Genomic DNA, 11,238 nt, shown 5'->3' on the forward strand with positions numbered 1-11,238 from the left:
AAATTTATGCCAAGCGTCGAAAACTCCCCTATCGATAAAACAGGCGAAAAATTTCTCCAGCCCTTTCATTGGCTGTCACAACCTCTGAGAGTCTGAGAGATGTTTTTCGACTCACGTACCCCGACCTTCGCTGGCGGACCATAACCAAGTGGCCTATGTGCAAAGCTCAGGTTCGAGAACATTGTTTTCCGTGGAAACTTGCTGGTGCTGGCATAGTTGATCACCCTTCTATTCCTTCAGTGGAGGAAGCAATACCAAGAAAGTCTGAACGGGCATTTCAAGGTCCAAGTAACAGCATTTGAGGAGAACGCGGTCCAGCTGGACTCCCTCCAAACATGTATCTTATAAGTCAGTCCTTGTTCGCGTTCATCTCGGCTCCTCGAAGTAAACCCTGCTAACATGACTAGAGGTACCATGCTCGTCGGCCAACATTGGTAGGTCAATACCCATTCAACAAAATTCCCCGGCACACGGCTTCCCCCCTTGGGAGTTTCGATTTTTCCTTGGTTGACTCGTGTCCGTCTCTGCCACAGGTCCAGGCTTTGATGTCATCGGTCTCGCGTTGTCGATGTACCTTGAACTCCGCGTCAGCGTCGACACCTCTTCACCACCCGATTCATCCATCCCACTCAACTGCACAGTAACCTACACTGGTGTGGGCGCCTCAGACATCGACCTCAACCCGGCCAATAATCTCCTCACCAGGACCGCCTTATACGTCCTGCGCTGCCACAACCAGCATGACTTCCCCGCCCAGACACACGTGCACATTCACAACCCTATCCCGCTCGGTCGCGGACTGGGCTCCTCCGGCGCCGCCGTCGTCGCGGGAGTCCTACTCGGTAACGTGGTGGGCAAGCTCAATCTACCTAAGCCCCGGCTGCTCGATTTTTGCCTCATGGTCGAACGGCATCCAGATAACGTTGCGGCCGCGCTCTACGGCGGGTTCGTCGGCACCTATCTCAACGAGCTCGATCCGGACGATATGGCGCGCAAGGAAGTCCCTCTGTCAGAAGTCCTCCCCCAGCCCGCCGGTGGCGTTGACACGGGTCTCACGCCGCCCATTCCTCCTGACAATATCGGGCACTACCGAAGGTTCAACTGGGCCAAGGAAATCAAGGCCCTGGCTATTATCCCAGACTTCGAGGTCAGCACTGCAAAGGCGAGAGAAGTGCTGCCCAAGTCATACACGCGCCAAGATATGGTAAGTGACTTTAACCACCTCCAAATCTGGGGCAGAAGGAAAGGGTCTTTCTGCTCATCTGGCGGTGGCTACTGCGATATCAGAATCCTATGCTGAGCTCTACGTCTACGATTGCAGATCTTCAACCTCCAACGATTAGCGCTCCTGACGACAGTACTATCCGATTCACCACCCGATCCCGACCTCATTTACAGTGCCATGCAAGACAAAATCCACCAGCCGTACCGGAAGACTTTGATTCCTGCTCTACCTGCTATCTTATCTTCCATGTCCCCTAAAACGCACAAAGGTCTCCTAGGGATATGTCTCTCTGGGGCCGGTCCAACAATATTAGCTCTGGCAACAGAAAACTTCGACGCCATTGCGGGAGCTATCGTCCAGAGGTTCAAGGATGAGGGTATCAGTTGTGAGTGGAAGGTTCTGGAGCCGGCAGATGACGGGGCCACTATACAGGACATCCCAGGAGACGTTCCAAGGTACCGAGAGGGACTATGAACTCATGCAAATCATTTTCCGCGATAGCAACAAGAAAAGTCTACCAAGGATGTCTTACGCATGGACTATGAATAAAGATCGGAATTCATTTGGAACACTGACAGCCAGCATTTGCAGTCTAGACAATATTGGAATGGTGCTACTCATTGAAGGTCTGATGTTGCTCTCGATACATGCTCCAATGGCTCCGGACCCCATTTGGTGTATCAGAAGCGCCTGACTTCCGTGCCAGTTCCACAAATACTTTTGTCGCCTTTCATCAAGTGCATTGGCCACCACAATTCTATGCTCCGCATGCCATTTGTCTCATCATAATCTTGACGTCGTTCACGGTTGTCTGAAGTTGCTGCGTGCCCTCCGGAGGATCAAGCATGCGAAATGTCTGAAGAGTGTTTAGAAGCACTTGCGGTGGACGATTGAAGGACCACTTTCATCGTATTCCTGCTTGGAGATCCACATTTGCTGGAAGGTGGAGAGAGATGCCAAAATGGAACCACCGATCCAGACGGAGTATTTACGCTCGGGTGGCGCAATGATCTTGACCTTCATGGAAGACGGAGCAAGAGCGGTAATTTCCTTTTGCATACGATCGGAAATACCTGGGTACATGGTGGTACCACCAGACTAGTGGGGATTAGTACGAGGTCGAAAGGACGAATTGAGGGACAGCACTTACCATGACAATGTTGCCGTAGAGATCCTTACGGACATCGACGTCGCACTTCATGATGGAGTTAAAGGTGGTGACGTGGATACCGCCCGATTCGAGACCGAGAACGCTTGGCTGGAAGAGAGCTTCGGGAGCTCGGAATCGCTCGTTACCGATAGTGATAACTTGACCGTCGGGAAGTTCGTACGACTTCTCCAAGCTGGAGCTCTGAGAAGCAGTCTGGATCTCCTGTTCGAAGTCAAGCGCGACGTAGCAAAGCTTCTCCTTGATGTCTCTGACAATTTCTCGCTCGGCGGTGGTGGAGAAAGTGTAGCCTCGCTCAGCCAAAATCTTCATCAAGTAGTCGGTCAAGTCGCGACCAGCCATGTCGACACGAGAGATGGCGTGAGGAAGAGCAAAGCCTTCGTAGATGGGGACAACGTGGGTGACACCATCACCGGAGTCGAGCACAATACCAGTGGTACGGCCGGAAGCGTACAGGGAGAGAACGGCCTGGATGGAAACGTAGAAGGCAGGTGCGTTGAAGGTCTCGAAGACGATCTGGGTCATCTTCTCTCGGTTGGACTTGGGGTTGATGGGAGCTTCGGTCAACAGGACTGGGTGCTCCTCAGGAGCCACACGCAATTCGTTGTAGAAAGTGTGATGCCAGATCTTTTCCATGTCGTCCCAGTTTGTAACCACGCCGTGCTCAATGGGATATCTGAGGGTGAGGATACCACGCTTGGACTGGGCCTCATCGCCGACATAGGAATCTTTTTGACCCATGCCAATCATGATACCATGGTGACGAGGTCGGCCGACAATGGATGCTATCGAGTATGTCAGGCCTGATTTCGCATGCCTTGAATCAATGCGGGGCAGACTTACGGAAAACTGCTCGTGGCGCATCATCACCAGCAAAGCCAGCTTTGCACATACCAGAGCTGGAAAGAGCACGGTCAGTCAAATATTCACTATTTTCGTCGAAACCTTCTCTTCCGACGATTGCCGCAACCTCATTTGCGATGTTGGGAGTAGGATATTGAAGGGCGCAGGCAGAGGGGTCGACCAGGGGCGAGGCGCTTACCCATTGTCAATGACGAGAGCGGCGACTTCTTCTGTAGAGAGAAAGACGTATCAGTACTTGTTCAGACGTGTTCACATTGTCCCGACAGCCGCTGAGCTGGGATATGATTCAGCTTACCTTCCATTTTGACGGGCTATGTGAGACGATAGACAAGGAGCAGCTGAATAGGTCAAGTACTGAAGCTCGAAAGAACGGAGGTAGTAGGATTCTCCGAAAGAGACGAGCAGAGATGAACAGAGATCGTGTCGAGTGAGGATGAGGACAGAGTTGAGAATGGAATGTCGGGAAGGCAAGATAGGATGGATTTGAACCAAACGGTAGGAGGGAGGCGGTGGCCAGTGAGTGGGAAAGCGCCAAGACCCAAGCTGATCTGACCGCTGTGACTGAACCTCGACTGCGCCGCTGAACACTTGCACTTATTTAGTCGGTATAGCTTTTGCTGGGGGATGTGCTTATCTCAAATTAGCTAGTGCTCTCCTTTGATATGCCGCTCGCTCACCATAATATACCCCTTCGTGGGCCGAAGCTATGTCAAGATGTCGGCCGACAGAGGAACACCCTATCCTGCCACACGAAACACCGTGCGGTCCTGGGCCAAAGCTGTACGAGTAGCAGGCTGGTATGGTTTGGAATTCAGTGATAGGCTGCTACTAGCAGTAGCCATTCTATTCTCCACGATGGTGGCGGCATTGGCCGCGCAATGCACCTCACTCAGTCACGCTCAGTGTCCAGAGCTTCGTAACCAGCGCTTAGGAGAACAGGCAGCTGCAATACTTTCTACGATGCTCGCCTGATCATCCCTAGGAAGATTGCCACCTGCACTCGACTACGAATATCACAAACCTAGACTGTGAAGCATTGCGGCTGAATAAAAGATGGCCTGATACAGAGACTTATGCTCACATCCCGTCTATTTTTGGACCCCGCTGTCAAAGTATCTCCCTTGGGCATTGTCGATCCCATTCTTTGGATGTCACAATCCACAACAATCTCCAGGAAAGGGACCTTCGACCTCGAGAATCTAGACACTGGAGTAGAATCTGTTGGGTCAAAAGCCCACATAGTGACCTGAACCGGCGTTACAGCCTCTTCCGTTATGGTTGAAAAGGTTGAAGCTTTTGCGGTCAAAGGTGTTCCCAGCCACGTTGGCGGGGTATATGTACACAGCGCCAGTCCACAGGCCACGGTCAACATTCAGCCACCACGCCAATGAGCGACATGATGGCGGCAATTGCATTGCCGGAGTGGAGCCGGTTTCGGTGTTGCTCGTTATTTCAGAAGACAGCGACCAGATCATCAACCTGGTGTCTCAGTTGCAGAGCACTTTTGAGCTTTCTCTATGGGCACCTTGCATAAGCTACAACTGCATGTTCGTCTAGGACAAGGGTTTATCTCCCGAAGTGCCCGGTTCCGACGACATTTGGTGCTCGAAGCGTAAAGAACATTACAGTAGGTGCTCGAAAGGGATCAAATCCTATTGGCCAAGCCAAACACTCAACCTCATCTCGCTCATTGATATATCACTTTGCAACGCAGGAAACAGCGAAGAAATTTGGGAAAACTGTCCTTAATTGATCTATAGCACTTCACCTTCCACTGTGATCACAATTTTGATCTCTAAACCCCCAAGTTCACACTGTTGATCATACCAAGAACAATCCCCCAAAATGGATCCTGGCTTGAATTCCCTCCTTCAGTGGGGCATTGAGAATTCCGAAGCAGGCGGCACACAAAATCAACAGGTTCGCGAGCCCAAGGGACTCTCAGCTGACGCTCTCCGCGCTCTTATGGGCGGTCCCAGCGACGCCGACCTCATGAAAGAAGCCATGTCCATCATCGTGTCGTCTGATCCTGAAGTCACGCATGACGCCAAAATGACCGCCTTCGACAACTTCGAGCAACTACTTGAGAGCATTGACAACGCCAACAACATGGAACCGCTAGGCCTGTGGACGCCACTGCTTTCCCAGCTTGACAGCGAAGTGGCGGACATGCGACGCATGGCCGCCTGGTGTCTAGGCACAGCGGTCCAGAATAACGTCAAAGCACAAGAACGCTTGCTCGCCGTTAACGGTATCAATAAACTTTGCCAACTCGCATTGGACGATATCGACCAGGCAGTCCGACGAAAAGCTGTCTACGCTCTGAGTTCCGGGATCAGAAATTATCAGCCAGCAATGAACGAGGCTGTCAAACAGTTACCCAAGGAAATTGTGGGGCCAGATCAGGTGTCGGCGGCGGATATGGATGTCATTGACGCCATCATGAGCAAGCTGAGGGAGAAGGAATGAAAGCCGAACGGACTAGACGAAGCTAGGAAGTTGTCGACAGGCGAACCATTGGTTCCTGGCTGGCGACGATGATTGTTGGGCTCAAAATGCTGTCGATATTGCCACCACAAACGATGTTGGAGGCGAACTCTATGAGCCCGTGGCCAATTCTACGGAAGCCTCCCGCCGCCAGGCACAGTGGTGGGCGTACACGCACCAAGGCCAGGAATGTTCCGTCCAGATCCGAATGAGTCTCGCTTGTATACAGCGCTACTCGATGGACGCATGGAAAGTATTTCGTATTACTAGCCGAAGGCCAAGGAAAAGAAAAGCAGAGTCCAGCCTTGCTCAGCAAATGTATCATGACATGGAATGAATACCATAAACTTGTACTCCGTAGTCCTTGACCTATACGCTGATGCTTGCTTAAAACTTTGTTTCATACGATAGTGCCGTTGCCATCGGTCTCCGATGCAATCGTCCTTGCAACGTTGAGGAGTCCTGATATGGTCCACTTTGCCCTCCATCCAGTACCTTCGCATCCTCACAGCTGCAAGTTATACGTATAGTCATCCTCCATATTCTGGCTCACCCACAGCACCACACTACTGAGCATGACCAGTCCATTCGCCACGACGTTCGCAACGCCCATATAAACCGTTGTAAGCGCGTAGTCGTTGAACAAATATTTCAGCACCATGACCGTGACACTGCCGGCTAGTCCGCCCGCCATGAGCGCAAATCCCAGAAACAGCACCGTGCGCGCCTTCCAGGCGACACCGTTCCCACTGTACGAGAAGCTGTCGGCACTTAGGCGGGACTTCTCGATGCTATTGATCACGAGCATCCCCAGTGCCGAGCAGATGAACGGGATCCAGTCGACGAAGTTGATGTGCACGTGTGAGCCGTTAAGGGGAGATTTCGAGTAGACGCTGGCATCGATGAAAAAGAAGAAGCCGAGAGAAAACTAGACAGCATCGATTAGCGCGGATGTAACAGAGGACAAGGAGCAGGGAAGACTGCTGCGTACAAGTGCACCCGCAAGATAGACGCCTGCGGTCCTAGTACTGGCGCTGTTTAGCCAGGCGGGCTTGTGGATGTCGAAGCGGAAGAGACGATGTGAGGACATTTCGAGAGATATTTGATCCGTCAGTAGGATTAGGAGGGTTAACGTAATGCAATGCGCATAAATTCGGTGGTGGTGATGGGTTTTATTGGAGTTGGAGGTCGCCTTGCGAGTAAGGTGCAGCTTCACGGTGATGCAAAGCCTAGCCTACCTGGGATAGGCACAAGCGTGGCTGGGAATGCTTTCCGCGGGTACCCGTCACTCTGCCTGCTACAATACTACTGTACTCTCTTTAATGTACAGTGGTAGGTCAAGAGACTCGTAGCTATGATAAAATACTTAACTTTGCTTTCTGGGAGTTGTGTCGCTTTCAAGAAAGACACATGGTATGTACTTTTGCAGCACCACCCAGAGCTGGGGAGACTCTGGGTACCTCGAAGAGCAAGTCACGAGACTGACGAAGGGAGTGAACACTGGAAGGCATTCGATTGTATCTGAAGAAATAATACTGAAAGGTGATGCAATGATCCACGTCCTCAGATTGCGAGTGTATAGATGGCCTGATAACAGATTCGATTGCTTATTGTCACCAATATATCGGTTGAGCCAACTCACGGAGTACCATGATGGGAACGATATGACCTTCTTTCCACAAGACAAAGTCGCCCAACATCATCGCCCATCCCGTGCCCAGATCAAACTATTCCGGCGCCTTGATATGCATTACCATGGCCTCAGCTGCCATTTCAAAAGTCTTGCTCCTCCTTGAAGAATTGTGTAAAACTGATGATCGTGCCGTATATCAGCAGGCCCCCAACGATTGACATAACCATGGCAGGGATCTTGATAAGAGCGCAATGTGCCAGGAGGACGGGCAAGGCTGTCGACGGTGTGGTTAGCCTCTCTTCTCTCGGTGACCTCTTCATAGACCTACCAATGCCCATAACAACCAGAAACCCTGTAGCAAACCGTCCCAGGTCAATCCATGCACTCGAATTGCTTTCAATAAAGTCGTCTGGATTGGCACATCTCCCGGCTATCCAATTCGGTACTGGCGCAAGTACATAGGTCGCAACGACGAGGAGGGTAAGGAAGTTATGGAACAAAGCAGCGGAGAGGATAACGAGCAGGAATCCGATGGCAAGAACCTATGCCGAAGTCAATAAGAAGGCCTGGATCTGTGTTCTCATGCGCACGTACAAAGGAGAGAGCGATGATTGTTTTCAGTCCCGCCGTCATCGTGGCCTAGGTCCGGAGCAGGCAGGAAGGCGCTCGTTGTCTGCCGAGTTGCTCAAGTTGTATAGGCTCGCTGAAAGGATAGTTTCGCTTTGCGAGGGCAATCGGAAGGCGCTAATATATGACTGAGAATGACATTGAACTTTGTGAGTGGATAAGTCGTGAAAGAACAGTTCAAGTTGATCAACCGTGACCAAAGATGAACTTGAACTTGTGGCTGGGCTGGAGTGTCCGCCAGTGAGAAGCTCCGACGGTGGGAGTGATTCGCGGAGACACCTCGTGCATTTGCGCGTCTCCATTGCCTAATTGTCTGGCTTCACCATTTATTCTCGACAACCAGCAACTAGAATACCTCTGCAGTGCTGCTCTTCTTCGGCTCCTCAACCTTCTAACCCTCAATCAACATGTTCAGAAACAATTACGACAACGATTCTGTGACATTGTAAGGCTGCTATTGAAATCGACGTCCGCGCATGGTACTGACCATTACCAGTTCACCTCAAGGCCGAATATTCCAGGTCGAATATGCTCAAGAGGCGGTCAAGCAAGGCTCAGTAGTTGTCGGGGTGGTCAGCAAGAAGCATGTTGTCCTCACGGCCCTCAAGGTTCGTCAAGGCCTGGCAGACTGACAATCAATCGCTCACAATGGTCACAGAGAAATGCAGAAGAACTATCCTCATACCAGAAAAAGATTGTTGGTGTAGACGACCATCTGGGAGTTGCACTTGCAGGTCTTGCCTCCGATGCCCGGGTCCTCTCGAACTTCATGAAGCAGCAATCCCTCTCGTCCAAGATGACCTATGGCCGCCCCATACCAGTCGAGCGCATTGTCAATATGATCGGTGACCGAGCCCAGACAAACACACAACATTATGGCAAGCGGCCTTACGGCGTCGGACTATTGGTGGCAGGTGTCGATGAGCTGGGACCACACTTGTTCGAATTCTCTCCCTCGGGCTTGACACAAGAGATGCTAGCCTGTGCAATTGGCGCTCGAAGTCAAATGGCCCGGACATACCTGGAGAGACATCTGGAAACATTCGCGGACTGCAGCCGAGAAGAGTTGATCAAACATGCTCTACTGGCTCTCAAGGAGAGTCTCTCTCAAGACAAGGAGTTGACGGTAGACAATACGAGTCTGGCTGTGACAGGTGTGAGCGAGAAGGATGGCCGAAAGAAGCTCGAAAAGTTCAAGTTGTACGATGGACAAGACATCGCACCGTTACTGGAAGCCAACGTGGAGTCAGCAGAGACAGAAGGTGCCTCAGGCGATGCCATGGAGACTGACTCGTAGCGACAAAATGATGCATTGGCATTCGGCACGGCGTTTGGAGTGAGAAGGCTGTCACAAATATCACTCTGACATGTATCAAGGAGGGGCAAAGAGTCGATGATGATTCTCATTTTCCATGTTTTTGGGTCTATCATTGCTTGTCTGTCTATTCCATGGTCCAGTCCAGCTTGTATCGTCCTGGAGCCAGCTGATATCCACGCAATGCCTGAACAACCTCGTCCGTACTCTTGACCTCGACCAGAATATTCGCGGCACCTTCACTGACGAAACCTTCTCTAATACTGTTCCTGACCCAATCCAACAGTCCATTCCAGTAGCCATTGACATTGACCAGGACAATTGGTATCTTGTGAATGCCCAATTGATTCCAAGTCACCATCTCCATGACCTCCTCGAGCGTGCCATATCCTCCTGCCAGAGCTACAAATCCTGATCCTGATCCCCCAGCTTCAACGCACTGAGCCATCATGCGCTTGCGAGTGTGCATATCCGGTACGATCGTGGTGGCTCCGAACTCTGACTCGGGCACGATCTTACTGTCTGGATCTTCGTTGCTGTCAATGCGTTCGAGCTCCTCTGCTGACATAGTCCGTTCGACCTTTCGCGCACCATTCTGACTGGTCTCGTTCCGCTTTGAAGGATCCAACTCGGTCCGAATCAACGCGCGAGGGATGATTCCCCGGACCGATTTTGGGCCGGATAATGAGACCAATGTCTTCGCCAACTCGCCCATGATGCCCATCGTTCCTCCGCCATATACGAGACTGTAGCCTGCTTCATGCAGCGCCTTGCCCAACGTCTGGGCAGATGCTAGGTGAACAGGATTTTTGCCTGGTGAAGAAGCACAGCTTGGAAGGGTTAGTAGCTGATTTAGAGCGGAAGATAGTATCGGCCACTTGTTCTCTTCTCCTCGACTTACAAGACACATACAACGGGCTGGGAGCCGTCTGGATTTGGGCCTGCTTGCATGGTTGTCATCATGCAGATCTATCCTCGTAGGACTCCTTGTAATAGAAATATGACTTTTTCAGAGCAGTTGACGATGTTCTGTCCTTTTATTTCCAAAGTCGGTGAGCAAACGCAAGCCTTGGGCCAATGATTGTGTGTGTACCAAAACAAATGGAAGTCTATATACTATGGTCGTGCAAATGATCGTCCAGAATGAAATCTACTGCTGGCAGTCAATCCATGTTATGAGTCTACAGCAACGTGGCGGATGGACGTTCGAATATTGGGTTCTGAGTATATTATGACGTTACTCCGTACAGCGCAAACTTATCCGTGCCACGTGAAGCTATTAAACGCGAGTCAACACAGTCCAAGTTTCGCAGAGGAGGCCTCGATGCCTAAAGAGATGCCTGAGCCAGCGCCTGTACGACGGTGATAGTCTTTGTTTCTACGGGATTTGTTGGTTTGCATGTTTGAGCAAGCTCATGCGGCCCTCTTTCCGTCTCCCCAAGGGTTAATCATCGAGTCCATCTGTCAGCATCGTGGAGGCCTGGTTGGACGACGATGACGGCAGACAGCGACCCGAGTTTGCATTCTTTTGCAAGGCGGTAGGACCTTTTGTGCACTGGAAGCAATATCTGAGACTGTCATCGCTCAGCACTGCCCATACATACATCGTCCAGGACCAGCGCCATTGAAGGATGCCCAGAACACATTGATGCCAACGCTTTTCACAGCTTCATCATACGGGACCAATGCTGCATTTACTGGTAGTGAGCCACCTACAAGTGACCAGGGACGAAGTCGGATGAGCGTCGAAATGGCTTGTTAAATGGTTTGATCTGGAGCAGGCACAGCAGGATGCCATCGCTCACATACTGACAACGCAACCGAGGTTCAGCTCATGGTCATCCATCAATTGATCGGCGGGAGGAACATCTTTCGATGATATCTTTGCACTCGTGCATTTTGGCCGCGATTAATTGTTA

At 51.2% G+C, this 11,238-nt stretch overlaps 8 protein-coding genes across 8 annotated transcripts; 3 read left to right on the forward strand and 5 right to left on the reverse strand.

Moving 5' to 3' along the window:
• Positions 1-104: 104 nt before the first annotated feature.
• PV05_05321 (homoserine kinase) lies at positions 105-1,978 on the forward strand. The gene is made up of 4 exons (XM_013461811.1): positions 105-348; positions 408-434; positions 534-1,204; positions 1,322-1,978. The coding sequence occupies exons 1-4, from the start codon at positions 336-338 to the stop codon at positions 1,697-1,699; spliced, it is 1,089 nt and encodes a 362-aa protein (XP_013317265.1). The 5' UTR covers positions 105-335; the 3' UTR covers positions 1,700-1,978.
• PV05_05322 (actin, gamma) lies at positions 1,706-3,895 on the reverse strand. The gene is made up of 5 exons (XM_013461812.1): positions 3,553-3,895; positions 3,436-3,466; positions 3,237-3,292; positions 2,376-3,178; positions 1,706-2,323 (listed from the first exon to the last, which is right to left on the reverse strand). The coding sequence occupies exons 1-5, from the start codon at positions 3,557-3,559 to the stop codon at positions 2,093-2,095; spliced, it is 1,128 nt and encodes a 375-aa protein (XP_013317266.1). The 5' UTR covers positions 3,560-3,895; the 3' UTR covers positions 1,706-2,092.
• A 328-nt stretch (positions 3,896-4,223) lies between these two features.
• Positions 4,224-4,754, reverse strand: PV05_05323 (uncharacterized protein). The gene has a single exon (XM_013461813.1). It carries the CDS (start codon positions 4,627-4,629, stop codon positions 4,279-4,281), a length of 351 nt encoding a protein of 116 aa, XP_013317267.1. The 5' UTR covers positions 4,630-4,754; the 3' UTR covers positions 4,224-4,278.
• On the forward strand, positions 4,616-6,148 carry PV05_05324 (uncharacterized protein). The gene has a single exon (XM_013461814.1). The coding sequence runs from the start codon at positions 5,103-5,105 to the stop codon at positions 5,724-5,726; it is 624 nt and encodes a 207-aa protein (XP_013317268.1). The 5' UTR covers positions 4,616-5,102; the 3' UTR covers positions 5,727-6,148.
• PV05_05325 (uncharacterized protein) lies at positions 5,943-6,914 on the reverse strand. Its single transcript, XM_013461815.1, has 2 exons — positions 6,736-6,914; positions 5,943-6,672 (listed from the first exon to the last, which is right to left on the reverse strand). The coding sequence occupies exons 1-2, from the start codon at positions 6,832-6,834 to the stop codon at positions 6,250-6,252; spliced, it is 522 nt and encodes a 173-aa protein (XP_013317269.1). The 5' UTR covers positions 6,835-6,914; the 3' UTR covers positions 5,943-6,249.
• Positions 6,915-7,238: 324 nt separating this feature from the next.
• Positions 7,239-8,225, reverse strand: PV05_05326 (uncharacterized protein). The gene is made up of 3 exons (XM_013461816.1): positions 7,972-8,225; positions 7,706-7,919; positions 7,239-7,651 (listed from the first exon to the last, which is right to left on the reverse strand). The coding sequence occupies exons 1-3, from the start codon at positions 8,008-8,010 to the stop codon at positions 7,518-7,520; spliced, it is 387 nt and encodes a 128-aa protein (XP_013317270.1). The 5' UTR covers positions 8,011-8,225; the 3' UTR covers positions 7,239-7,517.
• Positions 8,226-8,329: 104 nt separating this feature from the next.
• Positions 8,330-9,632, forward strand: PV05_05327 (uncharacterized protein). Its single transcript, XM_013461817.1, has 3 exons — positions 8,330-8,449; positions 8,501-8,612; positions 8,663-9,632. The coding sequence occupies exons 1-3, from the start codon at positions 8,412-8,414 to the stop codon at positions 9,299-9,301; spliced, it is 789 nt and encodes a 262-aa protein (XP_013317271.1). The 5' UTR covers positions 8,330-8,411; the 3' UTR covers positions 9,302-9,632.
• Positions 9,384-10,511, reverse strand: PV05_05328 (uncharacterized protein). Its single transcript, XM_013461818.1, has 2 exons — positions 10,221-10,511; positions 9,384-10,149 (listed from the first exon to the last, which is right to left on the reverse strand). Exons 1-2 carry the CDS (start codon positions 10,280-10,282, stop codon positions 9,447-9,449), a joined length of 765 nt encoding a protein of 254 aa, XP_013317272.1. The 5' UTR covers positions 10,283-10,511; the 3' UTR covers positions 9,384-9,446.
• Between the last annotated feature and the right edge of the window lie 727 nt (positions 10,512-11,238).

The sequence above is a fragment of the Exophiala xenobiotica genome (genome assembly GCF_000835505.1).
Source record: "Exophiala xenobiotica strain CBS 118157 unplaced genomic scaffold supercont1.3, whole genome shotgun sequence".
Lineage (NCBI taxonomy): Eukaryota > Fungi > Ascomycota > Eurotiomycetes > Chaetothyriales > Herpotrichiellaceae > Exophiala > Exophiala xenobiotica.